The sequence below is a fragment of the Silene latifolia genome, chromosome 6 (assembly GCF_048544455.1).
Source record: "Silene latifolia isolate original U9 population chromosome 6, ASM4854445v1, whole genome shotgun sequence".
Taxonomy (NCBI): Eukaryota; Viridiplantae; Streptophyta; class Magnoliopsida; order Caryophyllales; family Caryophyllaceae; genus Silene; species Silene latifolia.
In genome coordinates, this window is record NC_133531.1 from 117,308,954 (window position 1) to 117,331,164 (window position 22,211).

General features: G+C 38.5%; 3 protein-coding genes across 4 annotated transcripts in view; 2 read left to right on the top strand and 1 right to left on the bottom strand.

The window, feature by feature from the left end:
- Positions 1 to 22,211, bottom strand: part of LOC141658929 (uncharacterized) — a 177,454-nt gene that overhangs the window by 53,832 nt on the left and 101,411 nt on the right. The window lies entirely within an intron of this gene.
- Positions 1,453 to 8,359, top strand: LOC141586324 (putative 57 kDa heat shock protein). Its single transcript, XM_074407516.1, has 7 exons — positions 1,453 to 1,543; positions 1,729 to 2,100; positions 2,649 to 2,996; positions 6,839 to 7,210; positions 7,304 to 7,387; positions 7,489 to 7,575; positions 7,797 to 8,359. Exons 1-7 carry the CDS (start codon positions 1,513 to 1,515, stop codon positions 8,183 to 8,185), a joined length of 1,683 nt encoding a protein of 560 aa, XP_074263617.1. The 5' UTR covers positions 1,453 to 1,512; the 3' UTR covers positions 8,186 to 8,359.
- LOC141587154 (putative 57 kDa heat shock protein) lies at positions 14,659 to 21,083 on the top strand. Of its 2 annotated transcripts, none has more exons than XM_074408595.1 (5): positions 14,659 to 14,779; positions 15,036 to 15,407; positions 15,590 to 15,676; positions 20,236 to 20,319; positions 20,561 to 21,083. In XM_074408595.1, the coding sequence occupies exons 1-5, from the start codon at positions 14,752 to 14,754 to the stop codon at positions 20,956 to 20,958; spliced, it is 969 nt and encodes a 322-aa protein (XP_074264696.1). In that variant the 5' UTR covers positions 14,659 to 14,751; the 3' UTR covers positions 20,959 to 21,083. The 2 variants fall into 2 exon arrangements, with proteins under 2 accessions (XP_074264696.1, XP_074264697.1); XM_074408596.1 differs by lacking the exons at positions 14,659 to 14,779; positions 15,036 to 15,407; positions 15,590 to 15,676 and adding exons at positions 18,864 to 18,921; positions 19,578 to 19,949; positions 20,032 to 20,118.

The following is a 22,211-nucleotide window of genomic DNA, read 5'->3' on the forward strand; positions in this document are numbered from 1 at the left end:
ATATGCACTTCCGCCACACTCATTTTTTGAATGTGACAATGATTCACGGCCCAACACTTGGAGGCGTAAAGTAAGGCAGCCCTAATCGTCGTGTGCTAAAATTTTCCCATTAATCTTTGGGGCATATCTTTATCGCATAAAAGCCATGTAACTCTTTTCCATTTCAACCATTCCGCTTTGATTTTGTGGTATACATCTCCGTCTAACTCCCCATCTTTTTGAATAATAGATCCTAGATATCTAAAGAAAGTTGACCCCACAACAACATTCCCATCAAAACAATACTCGACCTCGTCACGCTACTGAACTGGCATCTCAAATACTCGGTCTTACTCCTACTTCGCCTAATTAAATCCACGAGTTTCCAAAGTATGCCGCCACAATTCCAACTTTTTCTTAACCCCCTCTTTCGTCTCATCAATAAACACAATATCATCCGCAAACATCATACACCAAGGATGTCGTCCTGAATATCCCTTGTCAACTCATCCATAATTATAGCAAAGAGAAAAAGAATTAGTGCGGAACCTTGATGCACTCCAATGATAATGAGAAATTCTTCCGTTCTCCCAACATTAGTGCAAACACTTGCACTAGCCCCCTCATACATGTCCTTTATGAGGTCAATATATTTTCGAGATACACCCTTTTCTTGTCAAAGCCCACCAGGCAATTTCCTCGGTACCCTATCATATGCCTTTTTCAAGTCAATAAAAATCATATGTAGATCTTTCTTCTTGTCCCGATGGAGTTTTTGGACACTAATATGGACACAATTTTCTTAATAATTTAATTTTACAAATTCTACCCAATTTTCGTGTAAAATTGGCCACAAACATATGACTTGTTGAGGAGCTCTATTTACAGCGGCAAACAATGATAAGGCCTGAAAATATGACCCGATAAAAAATTAACAGACTTAATCAAGATTTAATGACCCATTTATATAAGTGGGTAAACACGACACAATATTTAATTGAGTTAAATTTGGGTTTGGACTCATTATTAAACAGGAATTCGAGACGAATGACCAATTTTTTCTAAATTAATCCTGATTATTTTTTTTTTCATCACATAAATATATATAAACTTTCAAAAAATTGACATGATCCTAAAACACGACACGAAACCAAACATGAAATTAACATATATGCGTTAAGACTTGATAACCCATTTATATAAGTTAGTCGGCCCGAACACAATAGGATATTTAACTGGTATAGATTTGGGATGAAGGTTTTGTAAGTTGTGACCCGTTTACATTTGACACGAATATAAACCTCACATGACTCAACCGGTTTACCGGTATCCAAATACGGAGTATGAGTATTTTATGAATTAAAATCTGTAACAACCAATAGTGTGCTTTGTTCTTCCTGCAATTCTCCATACTCTTCATCACTACACTACTGTCTACTATATATTTCACAATTTCTCTCTTATAAGTTATAAACAGAAAATAACAGAAACAACAAACTTTCGAAAACAACAAAATTAAACAAGCTCTCAAAAATGGCGGAAGCATCTTCTCCCCTTACTTCTGGTACGCTCTATTTACTTTCAACTTTTAACATTGCATGCCTTTCAATTCTCTTCTCTACATTTCATTTATTACTTTCACATTTTCTTGTTCGCCTAACTTGCGTTTCCTCGTCGTCGATTCTTGTATTTTGTTTCCAAACTTCTTGAATTATGTTGGTGAAGAATTTTAAATTTGGAAATGTACAGATATAGAAGCGACAGACCATATCTACCAAATCCAAGAAAAACCCGGCCCAAGAGGAGCTTACGAAGCCCGTAGAGTTAATGGCGGCTTGTACGTTCGGGTTGACATGCCTGGTGTTCCAACTGATGGCGTTAAGATTTTCAAACTCGGCGAAGAACATACAGTCACCTTCTCTGGAAAAGCCCCTATTGTCTGGCCTGATTGTGAGTCTTCCGGTAGAGTTTATGGCGGTTACGTCATACTTGACCGTAACCCTGACGAGATTGATGTCCAGATGAGGGTTGTTAATGGGTCTCTTAAACTGTTCTTCCCCAATTCAGATGGCATTCTCCACTTCTTCCCTCCCAAAAACCGTCCTCCCAAACATTGTCAAGGTGCATTTCTGCTTTGTTTGTTTTTCCTATTTAATTGTTTCGTAAGTGTTTTTTAAGACGGTCTCATAATAATAATGTTATAGCGAGATTAGTAGAAGTAACACTTTTTAGAAGTTGCAGGGTCAGGGGTGCATCTAGACAAAGATTGTTGTCATAACAAGCTCATTAAGTATCTGAATGATCATAATACTGTTCTTGAAGGTGTTTTCATCTATCTCATTTTGATTATCAAATTACGGTGATTACTGATTATAATGGACAAGAATTCTAATGTTAATTTTGTTCCGGTTTTCAAGGTCTTGAAGACAGGGCTTTGCATCCAAGCGGCTGTTCTTGCTGCCAAGACACTCACAAGAATGACGAATCCGATGGTATCCCTCACACTTCTTTTACTCGATTTTTTTTGCATCAGTTTCGCTAATTTTACTTCTTTTTGATTGGTTATGTGTATTTGCTTACTAATTTTCACTCACCAAGTTAATGCAGTCAGTTACTCACCTAATTTCTGCTGTATAATATATTCTAAGCAACTTTTGCATCCTTTGTAGCCTATTTGAAGCTGAGCATGGTGGCAACCGCACACATAAACCCGTGCCTACTAGAAGGAGAGGAAGGAGTGATTGAAACAAAGCTGGTGGCTGACACTAAGGGGGAGCGCGTGTACAATAGAATCGACATGCCTGGTCTTGGAGTGAAGAACAACAAAGTGAGAGTCCAAAAAGGTGTCTCTTTGTTCTTTGGAGGAGAAGGCTCACAGGAACACCCGTTTGATGAAGGCGGTCGTACTTATTCAGCAGGCTTGAAGTTGAGCTGTAGTTGCTGCAAGATGGTTGATGTGAAGCATGTAATCAAGGATGGAGTTTTGAGGGTATTGTTCCGTACACAAACAGCCCGAGGTAGTTCAGGAATGAATTGCGGGATTACCTTACTTGAGAGGCCTTAATCTCTTGGTTCGTTCTGGAGGGATTTGGACAAAAACATCATGTTGATTACTTTAGCTAAGGTTTGTTTAGGCTGCATTATGTTTTACTAGCATCTCCATATTGTATGCTCTGGTTTCTCAGTAGAATATGAATGTTCCACGTTGTCTTAAAATCAGCTACAGTATTATATTTGCCTTATGAAAACAATGATTCTTAGTTTATGAAAAAAGTGAGAAGGATCGATCGATTGTAGTATCTGTTGGCTGCTGCTGTAACGAAAGTTGTATGTTAGGGAATGTTCTTTCAAAGTGTGATTAAGCGGTATCTTTGTGGATTACCACTTTTGTAGACTTGCAGTAGCTTTACCAAGCTATATGATCATATTTGTGCGAGAGTGAGAGACAGGTGTACTGATAGAAACACGATACCACATTCTGGAATTCTGTTTAACTCTAAGTAATGGGAAATGAGAAGCAACTGATCCATTCTGGTAGTGCTTCTAAATTTCTATGCCTTGGTAGCTGTAGACTGCGAAGCTCGGCGAGTTGTTGAACCCCATTAGGAAGATGTTGTAGGCTACACAAGTCACAAGTAGTATATTTCCAATTGGAATCCCAAAAAGTGATGAAATAATGTACGTATAAAAAAAACAAATTCGTATATTTTACGGGAAAAAAATATATTCATGTTAACTTTTATAATTTTTGCAAATACGTAGAGTAGGGTATAGCTTAATGGAGCAAGTATTTTACAAAGTTGTAGCAAGCTTTTTTGGCAATTTGGCTCTCCATTTCCTCAATACACCCAAACCATATATTATATTATATATCTCATTTTCACATTTACCTTTTTCTACTCAAGTGTATTTACAACCACCCGATCTATCCAGAATTATATCCCAACCATTAAAAGGTAATGGATCTCCATTTCTTTTGAGAAAATGGAGAAAACCACCCAATTTATCCAGAATTATATCTCAACCATTAAAAGCTAATGGATCTCCATTTCTTTTGAGAAAATGGAGAAGATCATTACTCCTTTTTCGGTATTTAGCTAGCTTTTGAGTTAATTTTGCTAGAGCTTTAGAAAAGATGAGCATTAGGTCTTTTATGCAAAGAAAATAAAGAATAAATGGTCCATTTTTATACAAAAGGTTATTCATTTAGTGTTAACAAATGAGTTGTCTTTTTATACAATGAATCGTCTCACCAAAGAATTACTGAGTAAGAATATGTTCTTTTCTGTTGAAAGAATCTGAATTCAATAGAACTGAACTGAGCTAAACTGCACTTAATTGAGTTGAACTGAACTGAATTAATTTGTGAAGAGATAGCTGAACTTAACTGAACTTAACCGAGTAAAACTGAATTGAATGAATTTGAACTGAATAATAAGTTTAACTATGGGTTTTTTGTCTAACACCAGCTTATAAAAAAGGTGTTTGCAAAACACCACCTTTAATAAATTTTCTGACATTTTGGTACCTTTAAAAAATAAAATTGTAAAACCCAACCAATTGGCCGGAAACTGGCTATTATATTGAAAATTCTGGCGGTAAATAATTTCATGCGTACGAAGTATTGTTTCCCTCCATTTTTTTGCCTTATATTCTAACCATTATCCCCCCTTTTCCCTCTTCACCCTCCCATGTCTTCTCTCTCATGTCTCCTCTCGATCTTCTCTTTTCTCTCATTTCGCCTTTCTTTTCTAGCCTCTCACTTTCTACTTACAACAACATCCTTTGGCGGCTAAGAGTCCACATCCAAGCCACTTATCAAATGTTGATGTGGTATTCCAACCGGTTTGAAAACTCGAATGACGGAATGAAGCAAATACGAGAAGAAAGTTGTTGGCATGTAAGTTCTATAATCTGGAGACGTTAGTGCGTGGTTGTAATTATTTCATGTGGGCTGATGAGCCCATGAATGAGATGACTTGGTTGAAGTCAGAAATTGTTATGCAAAAACTAAGGTTGGAACGATTGGAAGAGATGAGGATTCAAATTATGAAGAACGAGAACGAATGAATGAGCTAGGTTTAGAAATAGCTCATCTTAAGGAAAATCAGAAGAGCTTTGATGAAGCAGGAGATAAATGAGGAATGATGGAATGAAAGATTTAAGAGCGAAAGAAGGCGATGAAGGAATGAAGACAAAAAATGGCACGTGAGAATGTTTATAAGATGAAATCAACGCCGGTTGTTTTTTTTTTTTAATTTGGTCAAACTCCGACCATTTGGTTGCGTTTTACAATTTTATTTTTTTACAGGTACCAAAATGTCAGAAAATTTATTAAAGGCGATGTTTAATAAAAGGTCTTATAGGTAGGGTTAAAAAAAAAAAAAAACTTTAACATTGAAATTGGTTTAAATTTAGGCCTTGTTTGGTTCATCTAGGAATTTAATTGACACCGGAATATCCAATTCATGTGAATTATTTTCCTGTATACGAATTCACATGAATTCGGAAAAGTCGTTTGGTTGCGCATGCGGGAGTTGAATTCCACAGGAGTTGTGAACTACCTAGGGGGGCTAGGTCATTCAATTCCACCATTATGTAGGCATTCAAAACTCCTTGGAAAATTGAATGCCTACATTTTGCCAAAAAATTGACAACCAAACATCTTCCCCTTTTTACAATTCATGGGATTTGTATTTTCCTATAAATTGAAAGGGCAACCAAACAAGGCCTTAAATTGGGGACTAAGAATACAAGCAAGAAAATCACAAGGTTTCATCAAAATCCAAAATCTTTAACAATCCGTACCATGGTTTTGTCTCTATGTAAAAAAGCAAAAAAAAGTACAAATTCGTGAAAAGTGTGAAACTCACCCGTTATAATATCAGACTCCACAGACGTTTTGGACTAACAAAAGTGCAACAAGTTTTTCAGTCATTCCTCTGCAATACTCCTCCTGTCCTCCATACACATAATCGCTCCTGAATTTCTTTCTTCCTCAAAAATTATAAAACCAACCAATTAAAACAAAACAAGAAGAAGAAATGGCGGAATCTTCTTCCCACTCTTCTGGTACTCCCTATTTTCTAAACTTTTAACACCGCTTATTTATTTACTCTTTTTTTTTTTAACCCTGATTACAACTTTACAAGTTCCATGTTTAATTGTTTATGACCATCTTATATAAGGAACTTATAAAATGAGTTCCTCCTAACTACTCCCTATTGTGTCGGTCAATTATTTATCTATTTCATTTAGGGTGTCTCAAATCTCAATCAATTGTTTATCTTACAATTTTATGAATATTTGGGTTTGACCATCCACACCCAATTTAGTCCACTAATCAACTAATAATTGCCTTCCTCCTATTTACTTTTGTGTTAAAATCAAAAGTAAACAAATGGACAGGAGGGAGCGAGTATATTTTTACTTTAATGGGTCATGTAGGTGGTGTAAATAGATCCGTTTTACTCAATTTTTGCGTAAAACGGGCTTACATGACCGTAACTGTTGAGTGTTGATGGATTATTTTCAATTTTTTTTTTTTTTGTTTGTTTGTTAGACGAGCCTACCCTCAACTAAGCCTTATCCTTGGCTCAATTCACAAGCTTCCTCAAAGATGGAATGTTAAATGTTATTTTGTAATTATGGTAAATAAGATGATTGTGTAACCTAAGAATGCAATAACACAAGTGATTCCAACGTTCAATCATTATCTCCTCTCGTGTTTATCATTGTTTAATGCATTTTCCCTTTTAATCTTTCGTTTTTATATCTTATTACAACTGATCCACCGTCACTTTTCCCTCGATTCCTTTACGGAGTAATATTATAATGATGAGATGATGGGAATGTACAGAAATACAAGGGAAAGACCATGTGTACCAACTCAAAGAAAAACCCGGCCCAAGAGGAGCTTACGAATCCCGTCAAGTTAACGGTGGCTTGTACGTCCGCGTCGACATGCCAGGTGTTCCAGCTGACGGCGTTAAGATTTTCAAACGCGGCCAAGCTCATACTGTCACCTTTACTGGAAAAGCCCCTATAGTCTGGCCTGATTGGGAGTCTTCCGGTAGAGTTTATGGTGGTTACATAGTACTTGATCGCAACCCTGACGAGATTGATGTCCAGATGACGGTTCTTAATGGGTCACTAAGACTGTTCTTCCCAAATTCAGATGGCATTCTCCACTTCTTCCCTCCTAAAAACCCTCTTCCCAAAAAATGTCAAGGTGCATTACTATGGGAGAGAACGTTGAATTATGTGTATGGGTCGATCTCATCGAGACTCTCGTATAATAAGTAACTCTTTTTACAACTTGCAGAGTCAGGTTTGCATATTGGGGATGACAAAGATTGCTGTTTTAACAAGCTTGTTAAGTATCTGAATGATCATGATGCTGTGCCAGGTGTTTCCTTTAATCTATCTCATTTTGATTATTAAGACAGTTTAATCATATGAAGGTTATCAATTCTAAAGCTTACGAATCCTAATGTTAATTTTGTTCAGGTTATGAAGGTTATCATAAAGACATGGCTTTGCATCCAAGGGACTGTTCTTGCTGCCCAAAACCAACAAAAGAGGCCCAATACGATGGTATCCCTTACAATTCTTTCGCTTGTTCTTTTTTGTCAACTCGTGTGATAAGTTTTAGATAATTTATGCGTTTTTTGATTGATTACGTGTGTTTGCTTTACTAATTATTGACTCACCAAGTTTATGCAGTCAGTCGCAACATATGTGTAACATAATATTGCTGACTCAATATATTCAAAGCCACCCATATATTTAATTAAGCATTTTTGCATCCTTTGTAGCCTATTTGGAGTCGAGAAAGATCGCAAGCGCACACATAAACCCGTACCTACTAGATGGAAAGGAAGGAGTGGTAGAAACAAAGCCGCTGCCTGACACTAATGACATGCGCATGTACATTAGAATCGACATGCCTAGTCTAGGAGCAAAGAACAAATACTTGAGAGTTGAAAATGGGGTCTCTTTGTGGTTTGGAGGAGAAGGCTCACAGGAACACCCGTTTGATGAAGGGGGTCGTACTTATGCAGCTGGCTTGAAGTTGCGGTGTACTTGCTGCAAGATAGTTGATGTGAAGCATGTAATCAAGGATGGCGTTTTCAGGGTATTGATGCGTAGACACATCGCCCCAGGTAGTTCAGGAATGGATTGCAATATGTCCTTGCTAAATTAGATGTCTTAAATCTCTCGGTTTTGGTGGGATTCCAGACATGACTTTGGACAAAAGCATCATCCTTATTAGTGCTGCAGGGTTTGTTTTTGCTGCGTCGCTAAAGTATTTGCTCTGCTAATTGCTACATTATGTGCGAATGATGAATCAAAAATCAACTGCCATGAACTTACTAGAAGACATACGCAATGTTATATTACTCTGCTGTATTTCATGACTCAGTTTCATCTTCTGCGTATTTAGTAGTCCATATTGCATGCTCGCGTTTCTCAGTAGGATATGAATGTTCCACCTCCACATTGCCTTAAAATCAATTGTAATTTTTGCTGTTATATTAAAATGTGGATTAATTCTCGTATTAAAATGTGGATTAATTCTTCGCGGTGTCCTACAAGAATTAGAAAATGTTGATTGATCCTCGTGTTTTTCATTCTGACGGCCTTAAGCAGAAAAATGAACTTGCTAAGTATACTCTGTTCCAACAAACGTCTTTAGATATCATCATATCAAGATGCATCTCCGGAGCACAAATCATCCCTTGTATAATTGATGATCTGACATGATTAGGGACACTTCCACGTTGTTGTTAGATACGGAGTACTTGCCATCAGCATTGTTTTTGAGGTCAAGTACCGTCATCCGTCAACTAAGCAAACAAATAGAAATATCATCCTAAGAGAGTAAGAGCCTCTCAATGATGCTGAATCTAGGGCCAGTCACTACCTGTTGCCCTTCGACATCCTTTTGTCAGTCGAGGACAATCGACTATCTCGAGTTCATATAAGGTAGTGAGCTTGCAAAATTCTCCAGGCAGGCATGTCAACTTTTGAGACGAAAATGCAATTCCATGTTAATCCAGCTTGGGAGTGTTAAAGAATAAATAACCAACATATTTATTCTTCCTTTATTCTATCCTATTTTCTAGTATTTGAGTCAATGTATATCATTTAGTTGAGTCAATTGTATATCCTAGTTTCTAGCTTCTGTTAGCATAGTTTTAGCTATTAGTTAGATTGCTCTCTTAACCTCTCTTCCTATATAAACACTTAACATGTAACCTAATTTACACACTTGAATATATACAAACTTTCCTATTCTTTACATGGTATCACGAGACCTACGATCCTCACGATCATAAAACGCCAATCCCGACTCTCGTTCCGTTTACTCGCCTCAGTCAATTCATCCCTTACCCGTCCTCCTTTTTTTTTCCCATGGCCAATCATCACCTTCAGCTTGCCAATTCCGCTCAACCAAACTCGCCCCTTACCCTTGTCACGCTCTCCAATTGTATCCAACTCAAGGATACGATGACCTTTCGTCAATGGCGCTTTCAAGTGCGTGCCATTATGAATGGTCTCCAGCTATTTTCCTACCTTGACGGTACCAATCCCGAACCACCAACGACTATTACCGTAGCACCAACTCCTCCTGCAACCGAAAATACTATTGAACCCAACCCTGCTCACTCAACTTGGTACCGTCAGGACCAACTTATCCTCGGTGCACTCACGGGCACTTTTGTCTTCCCCAATCGCTGGGCTTATTGTCAATGACAATACGTCCCACCAAGCTTGGTCCACGCTGACTCGGACCTTCGCTAATTCGTCCCGTGGTCATCGCCTCCAAATTAAAGATCGTCTTGACAATATTTCTCACACCGAGAACATGAGTATAACCGACTATATGACCTCCATCAAGGCGTGCACCGATGATCTTGCACAACTTGAGCACCCCATGGACATCGATGACATCACAAACAAAATCCTCAATGGACTCGATCAAGACAAATATCGGTCCATCATTGAGGCCGTTCGTGCTAGAGATACCCCGATAACTTTTGAAGCTCTCCACGAGAAACTCATTCAACACGAACTTCGTGTCAAACATTCTCAAACTCCCTTTGCCAACACCAACTTTCAACCATCGGCTCATGTCGCCTCCCACAATCGACCCTCCTACAACCAAAATCGCTCCTCTTACTCTGCCTCCAAACCAACCTATACCAATAACAATTACCAACACCAAAATCGCACCCAAAACCAATCTTCGAATCAGACCCAATCCTTCCCCAAACCCTATCGTGGCCGCTGTCACTTTTGTGACGAGGTTGGACACGTTGCTTCCGCCTGTCCTCTTCTCCAAAAACTCTACCCTAATGTAGTTTTTCCCACCCGACAAAACCGAGGGCCTCGTCCCCAAGCTAATACTGCTACCCAATCGTCCACCTTGCCTCCTCGCTCTTGGGTGGTTGATAGTGGAGCCTCTCACCACATCACCGATGACCTCAACACGCTTTCTATTCATAACTCGTATGAAGGTCCGGATGATCTCCTAATTGGTGATGGCTCGCCCCTCACAATCACCCACACTGGTTCTTTTTCTATTCTCTCTTCAAAGCACTCTCTTTTATTTTCTAATGTCTTAGTTGTTCCAAAAATTTCCCACAAATTATTATCTGTCTCGCAATTTTGTCGCGATAATAATGCGTTTGCTAAATTCTTACCCGATTCCTTCTCTTTTCATGATGTTCAGACGGGTGCTCCTCTTCTTCACGACCATCTCCTTGACGGCATGTACCACTGGACTCCAACTCCGCCTCACGCACACATTGCTACAGCATCCGACCCTTCTGCTTGGCACCATCGTTTAGGGCATCCTTCAAATAAAATTATGCATGTTTTGAATTCTAAATTTAATTTACGTTTGTCTGCTATTTCCGATCCCTGTATTTCCTGTCAACTTAATAAGAGTCATAAACTACCCTTTTCTGTTTCTACTTTACAGTCATCTGCTCCTCTCGATTTAATATTTTCCGACTTATGGATATCCCCCGTCACCTCCTCCGACTCATTCAAATATTATGTTATATTCGTCGACCATTTTACTCACTATATTTGGTTGTATCCGTTAAAGCACAAATCCGACACTGCTCTCACTTTTATTAAATTTCGAGCTATTATTGAGAAGTATTTTAATAAACCAATCCGCCAATTTTATTCCGATAATGGTGGCGAATTCATCAAACTTACTAAGCATCTTCATACTAATGGCATAAATTTTCTCACATCTCCTCCTCATACCCCGGAACATAATGGGTTTGCCGAAAGACGACACCGTCACATTGTTGAAACGGGTCTCTCGCTTCTCTCCTATGCTTGTCTCCCGACTACACTATGGCCTTACGCCTTTTCCACAGCTGTGTATTTAATAAATCGATTACCTACACCGACTTTACAAAATCAATCTCTCTACTCTGTCTTATTTAAATCCGAACCCAACATCCGTAAATTTCATAGCTTTGGCTGTTTATGTTTCCCTTGGCTCCGGCCATATACCCGTCACAAACTTGAACCCCGATCCATTCAATGTGTCTTTTTGGGTTATTCTATGACCCAAAGTGCCTATTTGTGTCTCGACCCACTTACGTCTCGAGTCTACACATCACGGCATGTCCGTTTCATTGATAATCACTTTCCATACTCTGATATCCTTAAACTTTCTGATGAATCCCCTCTTATTCAACCCTCTGCCTGGTGCTCTTTTTCTATCCCTATAATTCACACCCCTTCAAATCCTCCCTCTGTTTCCCCTGCCTCATCCCCATCAACGACCCATGTTGACTCACCACCCGTGTCAACCCAGACCTCCACCCACCCTCGACTCATCCGACCAACCACGCAACCAATCCACCACAACCGTCACAAATACTCAGCTCACCTTGATTCCTGCTGCCTCCTCTTCTCATCACAATACACGACTATCAAATAATATCCGAAAACCGAACCCGAAATATGCTAAACTGTCCTCTATTCCTTCTGCCCACGTCACTCCCACTACGGTCAAACAGGCTCTCGTTGACCCTCGGTGGCGAACTGCTATGCAGTCCGAGTATGAGGCCCTTCTTCGCAATGACACATGGACTCTTGTCCCACCCGATCAAGCTCAAAATATCATCGGTTGCAAATGGGTATTCCGTATCAAATACAATCCTGATGGTTCTCTTAAGCAACACAAAGCTCGTCTTGTTGCAAAGGGCTTCCATCAACGTCCTGGCCTTGACTACACCGAAACCTTTAGTCCCGTTATTAAACCCGTCACAATTCGACTCATTCTCTCTATTGCCGTTTCCAACGGTTGGTCTATGCGTCAAATTGATATTAATAATGCCTTTCTCCAAGGGACATTGACTGAGTCCGTTTACATGGTTCAACCGCCGGGATTCGCGGATAGTAATGCTCCTAATCACGTTTGCAAACTAAGTAAAGCTATTTACGGTTTAAAACAAGCACCGCGTGCTTGGTACACTGAATTAAAGAATTACTTTATCTCCTATGGCTTTCGAAATTCTGTTTCGGACTCCTCGCTCTTTATTTTTGATCGCACTAACGTTCGCTTAATTGCTCTTGTTTATGTTGACGATATAATAATTACAGGTCCGGATTCAAATGAAGTGACTCGGTTTATCCATGCTATCTCTACACGGTTTTCACTCAAAGACTTGGGTCCTCTATCCTATTTTCTTGGCATGAAAGTGACTCCTACATTATCTGGTATTCACATTAATCAATCAAAGTACGTTTCCGATATTCTTGCTCGCTTTGACATGCTCGAGTGCAGTCCATCAACTACCCCTATGCTATCGCACCCTCAACTTATTCGTCAAGACCACCTACCTACAGTTGATGCTACAAACTATAGAGCTGCGGTTGGCAGCCTACAATATTTATCACTGACTCGGCCCGATATCGCATTCCCAGTAAACAAGTTAGCTCAATTTCTTACGCATCCAACAGCTTCACATTGGGGCGCACTAAAACGTCTTCTTCGGTTTCTCAAGGGCACTATTCATAAGGGTATTTTCTTTGCCAAAGACAATCCTCTTAATTTTCATGCTTACTGTGATGCTGATTTAGCCGGAGATCATAATGACTATTTATCTACTACCGGCTTTGTTGTATTTCTGGGTAAGCACCCTATTTCGTGGTCCTCAAAGAAGCAACGTGCCTTATCTCGCTCCTCAACTGAGGCCGAATTTCGTGCTATTGCGGACACCACTTCTGAGGTTCTCTGGTTACGGTCCCTTTTTGCTGAACTACGAATTTCATTATCAAAAGCACCGGTTATATTTTGTGACAATCTCAGCGCTACAAACTACTCGGCCAATCCAATCTTTCACTCTCGAATGAAGCATCTAGCATTGGACTTCCATTTCGTGCGTGAACAAGTTAATTTAGGGACTATCCGTATTCAACATATTAATGGTGATGACCAACTAGCTGACACATTAACCAAACCTCTGCCAAGGCCGCGGTTCGATTTGCTTGCTTTCAAGATTGGCCTTACACTCCGTCCGTCCATCTTGCGGGAGTGTGTTAAGAATAAATAACCAACATATTTATTCTTCCTTTATTCTATCCTATTTTCTAGTATTTGAGTCAATGTATATCATTTAGTTGAGTCAATTGTATATCCTAGTTTCTAGCTTCTCTTAGCATAGTTTTAGCTATTAGTTAGATTGCTCTCTTAACCTCTCTTCCTATATAAACACTTAACATGTAACCTAATTTACACACTTGAATATATACAAACTTTCCTATTCTTTACAGGGAGTGCTTCTAACTTTGTTTTTAAAGCTTCGATTTAATCGTTGTAAAAAAAAAAAAAAAAATAAAGCTTCGATTTTTATTAGCTTTTACATTTGATTAAAAATCTTTAGTATCAAATTGTAGGCATCGAAAATTTATTAATGTGTCAAATAAATAAAATAAAAAATTTAGGGATATTCTACCGTCTATTTTTTGAGTTTTTCGGTTTTCTATATTGTACCCCTACATTTTTGAAATTTTATGGTGTACCCCTAAACTCTATAGTCTATACCATGACCGTATTTAGGGGTCATTTGGTTGCATATAGGAATTTGTATTGCCTAGGAAGTCATAAAACACGTGAATTTGGAATTCATGTGAATTGCAAAAAAATGTTTGGTTGCCATGGAGGAAGTGCAATTCGTGTAGCATTCTAACTTACCAGGGGCTGCAGGTAAGCAACTTCCTCCATTGTGGAGGAATTGGAATTCATAGGAACTTCCAATTCATGTGAATTGGGGTAACCAAACAACATACCCATTTTGCAATTCACATGAATTTAAGTTCCTGCATTATTTAGTGGGTAACCAAACAATCCCTTATTGTTTTTGCTAACTTAGTTTCTTAATTAATCTATCAAATTGTCTATTTACATTCCAATTATTCGATAATCTATTCATTTACTTATTAGTTCGCCGAATTATCCATTAACCCACCAAATAATATAGGAATTTACAACTCTTGACCAGAAATCTTTAATAGTCAGTACCCTGGTTTTGTCTGTATGTGAAAAAAAGTACAAATTGGTGAAAAGTGTGAGACTCACCCGTATAATATCAGACTAGTGACTACACAGATGACAGACGTTTGGAGTAACAAAAGTGCAGTTTTTCATCACTGATTCCTCCTGCAATACTCCTCCATACACATTAATTATAGAACCAACTAATACAAACAAAACAAGCAGAACAACAAGAAGACATGGCGGAATCTTCTTCCCTCTCTTCTGGTACCTTCTTCTATTTTCTCAACTTTTAACAACGTTTATTTATTTACTTGCTCTTTTTTAACCGTGATTACAACTTCCATGTTTAACACCGTCTTAGGAACTTCTAAAACGAGCTCCTTGTAACTCCTCCCTATGTATCGGTCACATCTCGGTTAATTGTTTATCTTTCTATTTTAAAGTTGTCTTTGATGGGTAATTCGACATCCACCCTCAATTTCGAGTATCAATACCATTATTCAAATTTTGAAATGTGCAGAAATACAAGGGAAAGACCATATGTACCAGCACTTAGTAAAACCCGGCCCAAGAGGAGCTTACGAAGCCCGTCAAGTTAACGGCGGGTTGTACGTCCGGGTCGACATGCCAGGTGTTCCACCTGACGGCGTTAAGATTTTCAAACGCGGCCAAGCTCACACCGTCACTTTCTCTGGAAAGGCTCCTGTCCTCTGGTCTGATTTTGAGTCTTCCGGGAGAGTTTACGGTGGTTATGTGGTACTTGACCGTAACCCCGACGAGATTGATGTACAGATGACGGTTGTTAATGGGTCTCTTAAGCTGTTCTTCCCGAATTCTGATGGCATTCTCCACTTCTTCCCTCCTAAAACCCGTATTCCAAAACACTGTCAAGGTGCATTCATTACTGCTTTGGGTTTTTCCTATTTAATTGTTTCGTAAGTGTCTTTAAAGACGGTCTCACGTTATTTTAGAGTGGGAGAAAACGTTTAATTATTATGTATATATGTGTCGGTCTCATAATAATAATAATGTTATAGCGAGATTCGTACAAGTAACTCTTTTTACAAGTTGCAGGATCAGGGGTGCATCTAGGGGATGACAAAGATTGCTGTCATAACAAGCTCATTAAGTATCTGAATGATTATGATGCTATTATTCCAGGTGATTACTCATTATAATGTACCTTCTCTTTTCTTTTGAATTGCCAAAATGGACAAGAATCCTAATAATTTTGTTCAGGTTTTCGAGGTCTTAAAAGACATGGCTTTGCATCCAACCGGCTGTTCTTGCTGCAAACAGGCCCAGAAGAATGACGAATCCGATGGTATCCTTCACAATTCTCTCACTCGTTCCTTTTCGTTAATTATGCGTTTTTTTATTGATTATGTGTATTTGCCTACCAATTATTCATTCATCAAGTTTATACAGTTAGTCGCAAAAAATCTTGGTACTCCCTAAGTGAGATTTCTGTTGTATGCATGTGGAACATAATATTCTACTATAGTGTATAGTCTGGCTTGCAATATTGCTGACTCCTTATTTTCAAAGCCCCCAATATGTTTAAGCACGTTTGCATCCTTTGTAGTCTATTCGGAGTTGAGCAAGATGTCAAGCGCACACATAAACCCGTACCTACTAGATGGAAAGGAAGGATTGGAAGAAGGAATGGCGGTGGGTGGGATTAATAATAACTTGCGCATGTACACTAGAATCGACATGCCTGGTCTAGGAGCAAAGAACAAATACTTGAGACTCGAAAATGGCGACACTTTGTACTTTGGAGGAGAAGGCTCACAGGAACACCCGTTTGATGAAGGCGGTCGTACTTATGCAGCAGGCTTGATGTTGCGGTGTACTTGCTGCAAGATAGTTGATGTGAAGCATGTAATCAAGGATGGCGTTTTCAGGGTATTGATCCATAGACACACCGCCCCAGGTAGTTCAGGATTGGATTGCATGATTTCCTCAGTAATGCCTTAATCTCTCGGTTATGGTGGGATTCCAGACATGACTTTGGACAAAAAGCATCATGCTTATTAGTACTGTAGGGTTTCTTTTTGCTGCATTGCTAAAGTATTTGCTCGAAAAAACAACTGCCATGAACTTACTTTGCTGTATTTCATGACTCAGTTTCATCTTCTGGATATTTAGTATGTATGTACGTACATCATTAATAGTAGAGGTGGCAAATGGGTCATTCGGGTCGGGTATGAGTCGGGTCAGTTCGAGTCGGGTCATTTTGGGTTTGTCATACATGTCGGGTCGGGTAGGGTCATTTTCGGATGGCCTTTTGTCGGGTCGCTTCGGGTCGGGTCGGGTCATTTTGGGTTGGGTCGCTTTCGGGTTAATGGCTAAAACACTTTAGTTAGTACTATTTTGATTACGAAATACTATTTTGCAAATTTAACTATTTATAAGGGATAACTTTAACAAATGAAACTCTATTTGATGTCAATAACATTAATTTGATTTAGTACTTGTCGTTTCAGGTCATTTTGGTTCACTTTAAGTCATTTTGGATCGGGTCAATTATGGGTCTAGTCATCTTGGGTCGGGTCAACATTGGGTCAAACAAGCTTCGGGTCGGGTCTGGGTCGGGTTGGGCCAATTCGGGTTTCAGGTCATATCGAGTCCGGCAAGTTTGGGTCATTTTCGGGTCTCAGGTCAGCCTTATCGGATCAGATCTTTCGGGCAGGGTCTAATTAATAGTACTCCATATTGCATGCCCTGGTTCCGCAATAGGATACGAATGTTCCACATTGCCTTAAAATCAATTGCAATTTTTGCTGTTATAAAGAAAGTTTTTAGGGAATTTTCTAAATCTATTCAAAGAAATTAGTTTAGCATAAAATACCAGGATCGAGGTTTTTTGGAAGCATTCAAATTCATTGGCAGCAAAGTCATAATCCATCATCACTGGATACGATAAACGTTTATAAGTCGTCTTTCAAACAAACTCTCTTCTTGTTGTTGATTAAATACGCTCACATTAGAAGTTTATATATCCATTGCCTACGGGCTTAGATGATTAGAAAAGGAGATATCATGAACTGCTACATCATCAATATGATAAATCCACAAGGCCTTCGCCTGTATATTAAAATGTGGATTTTAAGTCTCGCATTTTTCATTTGCGAAAGCTGATATTCTTCGCAAAGTTGCAGAAGAATTACTCATTAATTCCTGTATTCAAGCCTACAAAATTGCAGAAGAATTACTAAGCTATTTGATAATCAAAGTGCGAGCAACTTTAGAGTACTAATTGAGATCACTCTCTATGATGATGAGTAGTGGGATATGCTGAATCTAAGGCCAGTCACTACTCACTACCTGTTTCCCTTGGACGTCTTTTTGTCAGTCGAGGACAATCGACTATCTCGAGTTCATATAAGGTAGTGAGTTTGCAAAATTCTCCAGGCAGGCATATGTCAACTTGAGACAAAAACGCAACTCCATCAGTAAAAGAGACGAGAAGCAACTAATCCCAGCTTGGGAGTGCTTCTAATTTGCCAAGCAACTAATAAGTACTCCTATTAGTCCTATATACTACTCCCTCTGTCCCGCTCATTTGTTGTCCTTTTCCATATTGGGGTGTCTCAGTGAGTTGTTGTCCTTTCTATTTTAAGAATGAACTTGATGAACAATTTGATCATCCACACTCAATTTATTCCACTTGTCATTTAGTAATTGACTCATTTCTCTTTCCTTGGTCTTTGTAACAAAACAAAAGGACAACAATTGACCGGGACGGAGGGAGTACTTATTATGTCATTTACCATATTACAACTTCTTTTTCAGCTAATTTGTTAAACAATTTTAATATATGTTCTTATTTTCAGATAACTTTCAAGTAGTTTTTTCATCTAGTAGCTAATTTTTGAGTTAGTTTTGTCGAATAAAGCTTCAGAAAAGATGAACTATAGATCTTTTAAGCAAAGAAAATAAAGAATGCTCGGCATCGATCAACAAAATATTCTCCCCATCCCGGTCATTTGTTGTCCTATTTCATTTTGGGTGTCTTAATCAATTGTTATCTTTTTATTTGAGGATTGCAATTGATGAGCAATTTGATCTCTACCCTCAATTTGGTCTAAACCAAAAGATAATAATTGACCGGGAATACAAGCAAGAGAATCAAAAAGTGTGTTCCAAATCCAAATCACAGGACTAGAAATCTTTAGTAATCCGTACCCGGGTTTTTGTCTGTATGTATGTAAAAACGAAAAAAAAGGGTACAAATTCTTGAAAACGGTCAAGACTCAGCCGTATAATACCAGACTACACAGACCTTTGCAGTAACAAAAGCGCAACAAATTATTTATAGTGATTATAAAACCAAGTAATAAAAACAAAACAAGAGGAACAAGAAGAAGAAGAAATGGCGGAATCTTCTTCCCACTCTTCTGGTACTGCTACCCCCTATTTTCTAAACTTTTAATAACGTTTATTAATTTACTCTTTTTTAACCCTACAATTCATTGATTACAAGTACCATGTTTAAGGAACTTGTAAACGAGCTACTCCTCTCATAGTCTCATAGTTTCATTCTGCTTTATTGTCCTCCTTTGTAAATTACATATTCCAAATTAATAGTTGCAGTATTTTAACTAAAAATAGTGAATTATTTATTATATCCCTAGTTAAATAACTTTCTTTTCCATTTTGCTTATATTTTGTGTTTAAATTTCAACAAATTTCTTAAATACGATTATTAATCAAACTAGGATAATAAAACTGAAATGGGGGTAGAATTTTACTTGGTCGTGTAGTCGACACAAATAGATCCGTTTCACACAGAGCTTACGTGACAATATGTTCACTTTTTTTACCGGTCCATTGTTTTTGTTTCAACGACTTTCCCTTTTTAATATCTCACTTATTTCATACAAGTGAAGTGACCCACCTACAATTTTCCGTCGATTCTTTTACGTTGTTTCGGCCATGGCTATATTGTTTATGTGACGAGAAATAAATGAAATGACGAATTATGAATAACAATATTACTCTAATTTTAAGACTAATATGATGTGATATGATATGATATGATGATGGGAATGTACAGAAATACAAGGGAAAGACCATATGTACCAGCTCTTAGTAAAACCCGGCCCAAGAGGAGCTTACGAATCCCGTCAAGTTAACGGCGGGTTGTACGTCCGGGTCGACATGCCCGGTGTTCCACCTAACGGCGTTAAGATTTTCAAACGCGGCGAAGCTCACACCGTCACTTTCTCCGGAAAAGCCCCTATAGTCTGGCCTGATTGTGAGTCTTCCGGTAGAGTTTATGGTGGTTACGTAGTACTTGACCGCAACCCTGAAGAGATTGATGTCCAGATGACAGTTGTTAATGGGTCTCTTAAGCTGTTCTTCCCCAATTCTGATGGCTTTCTCCATTTCTTCCCTCCTAAAACCCGTGTTCCAAAACAATGTCAAGGTGCATTACTGTTTCTTTGTTACTGGTTTGTTTTTCCTATTTTTTTTTACCACACTCGTATAAGTAACTCAACAAGTTGCAGGGCCAGTGGTGCATCTAGGGGATGAGAAAGATTGCTGTCATAACAAGCTTGTTAAGTATCTCAAGGATAATGATGTTATTATTCCAGGTCTTTTAATCTATTTCAGTTTGTTGTCATAACAAAAGCTTGTTCAGTACCTTCCCTTTTCTTTTGAATTCCCTCAATTTTAAAATGGACAAGAATCCTGATGTTTATTTTGTTCAGGTTTTGAAGGTCTTAAAGACATGGCTTTGCACCCAAGTGGTTGTTCTTGCTGCAAAGAGGCCCAGAAGAATGAGGAATCCGATGGTATCCCTCACAATTCTTTCACTCGATCTTTTTGTCAACTCGTGTGATAAGTTTTCCTCAGTTATGCGTCTTTTTTATTGATTATGTGTACGTTCTTACTTAATTTTCACTCACCTACCGCTCCTAGTGAGATTTCTGTTGTATGTAGAGCATAATATTGTAGCAGACTTGCAATATTGCGGACTTATTCCTTGTTTTGAAAGCCATCCATATATTCTAAGCATTTCTGCATCCTTTGTAGCCTATTCGGAGTTGAGCATGATGCCAAGCACACACATAAACCCGTACCTACTAGATGGAAAGGAAGGACTGGTTGAAAAAATGCTGGTGGCTGACACTAATGGAGGCGAGCGCATGTACACTAGAATCGACATGCCTGGTCTAGGAATGAAGAACAACAAAGTGAGAGTTGAAAATGGTGTCTCTTTGATCTTCGGAGGAGAAGACTCACAGGAACATCCTTTTGATGAAGGCGGCCGTACTTATGCAGCAAGCTTGACGTTTCAGTGTAGTTGCTGCAAGATGGTTGATGTGAAGCATGTAATGAAGGATGGAGTTTTAAGGGTATTGCTCCGTAAACACACCGCTCCAGGTAGTTCAGGAATGGATTGCATGATGACCTTACTTGAGAGGTCTTGATCTTTTTAATGCTGTTATGTTGCTAAGTTATTGTCCCAAATCTATTAGGTTTTGGTGGCATTTCAGACATGAATTTGGACAAAAACATCATGCTTAGTCATTCAGCTAGGGTTTGTTTAGGCTGCGCCATGAACTTACCCAAAGAGATCCGAGATGTCACCCTTACTGTATTTCATGACTCAGTCTCATCTCCTGTGTTCTTATTATGCACATAACGAGTAGTACTCCATATTGCATGCTCTGGTTTCTAAGTAGGAAATGAATGTTCCACAATGACAACTTACTTTATGAAACAATGGGACAATTGTAATGCCTGCTTTGGTAACGAAAGTATTTAGGGACTGTTCCAAATCCATTCAAATAACTAGTTTTGCAGAAGATACAAGGAGAGAAGTTTCGGTTCGATTCAAATTCATTGGCAGCAAAGTCATCACCACTCGATGCAGATTTTTGGCCCATACTGTTGCGTCAATGCAATTTATCCAACACAAAAAAGGTTATAATTATCTAAGTGTTACATGTATTGATGATTTGATGGTAACATGTAACATTAGGTGAAAATGAATGTGGATTCATATTTGTTTCACAATTACGTGAAAACATATGAATTATTATTAATTCATTTGTTGTGATAATGTGAAGTGATATTATGGTATTAAGTTATAAGTCACTTTCACATGCTATATAAAGGATGCAATTCCTTTGGAAAACATATCTCACAAAATGTAATCAAACAAAGTGACTAAAAAGTCAGGGTTTGAGGGTGAGGTGGAGTACGACGGGTGTTTTTATACAATAATTTAGGAGGTTACTCTAGGGGTGATATTAGTGGCATTGACAAATATTACTGGAGGGCTAGAGGTTGTTATCTTATATTATCGTGGGTTTCGAATTGGTATATTAATTCGGGGCGGTTACGTTGTACTGTACTATATTATTATAGTGGATTCTAGTTTATTTGGCTAGTGGGTTTTACTTCCGGTTTGGAAGGTTTTGCCCTTGGTTTGACCCTAAAATATCGTCTCATCTTAATATTGCTTACATTTATTTATTTTTACGGTTTACTTGTCGATTGGTTGCTTCCGTTGCGCGTGGAAAGTTGGCGTTAATTTCCCAACAGTGGTATCAGAGCCACTAGGCTCGGTCTGGTGGCTGGTGTAATTGGCAAGGATGTCAAATATGGGGTCTCAATTTGCAGTACCAAAATTTGACGGTAAAAGTAGTTTCACCCTTTGGCAAAGAAGGATGAAGGA

Excerpts from the sequence above, each read along its gene's own strand:
- LOC141587154 (XM_074408595.1), top strand. The coding sequence starts at position 14,752 with ATGGCGGAATCTTCTTCCCTCTCTTCTG. Across the intron at positions 15,408-15,589 it reads TATTCCAAAACACTGTCAAG|GATCAGGGGTGCATCTAGGG; the intron begins GTGCATTCATTA and ends TACAAGTTGCAG. Across the intron at positions 20,320-20,560 it reads GAAGAATGAGGAATCCGATG|CCTATTCGGAGTTGAGCATG; the intron begins GTATCCCTCACA and ends CATCCTTTGTAG.
- LOC141586324 (XM_074407516.1), top strand. The coding sequence starts at position 1,513 with ATGGCGGAAGCATCTTCTCCCCTTACTTCTG. Across the intron at positions 1,544-1,728 it reads ATCTTCTCCCCTTACTTCTG|ATATAGAAGCGACAGACCAT; the intron begins GTACGCTCTATT and ends GGAAATGTACAG. Across the intron at positions 7,211-7,303 it reads TCTTCCCAAAAAATGTCAAG|AGTCAGGTTTGCATATTGGG; the intron begins GTGCATTACTAT and ends TACAACTTGCAG.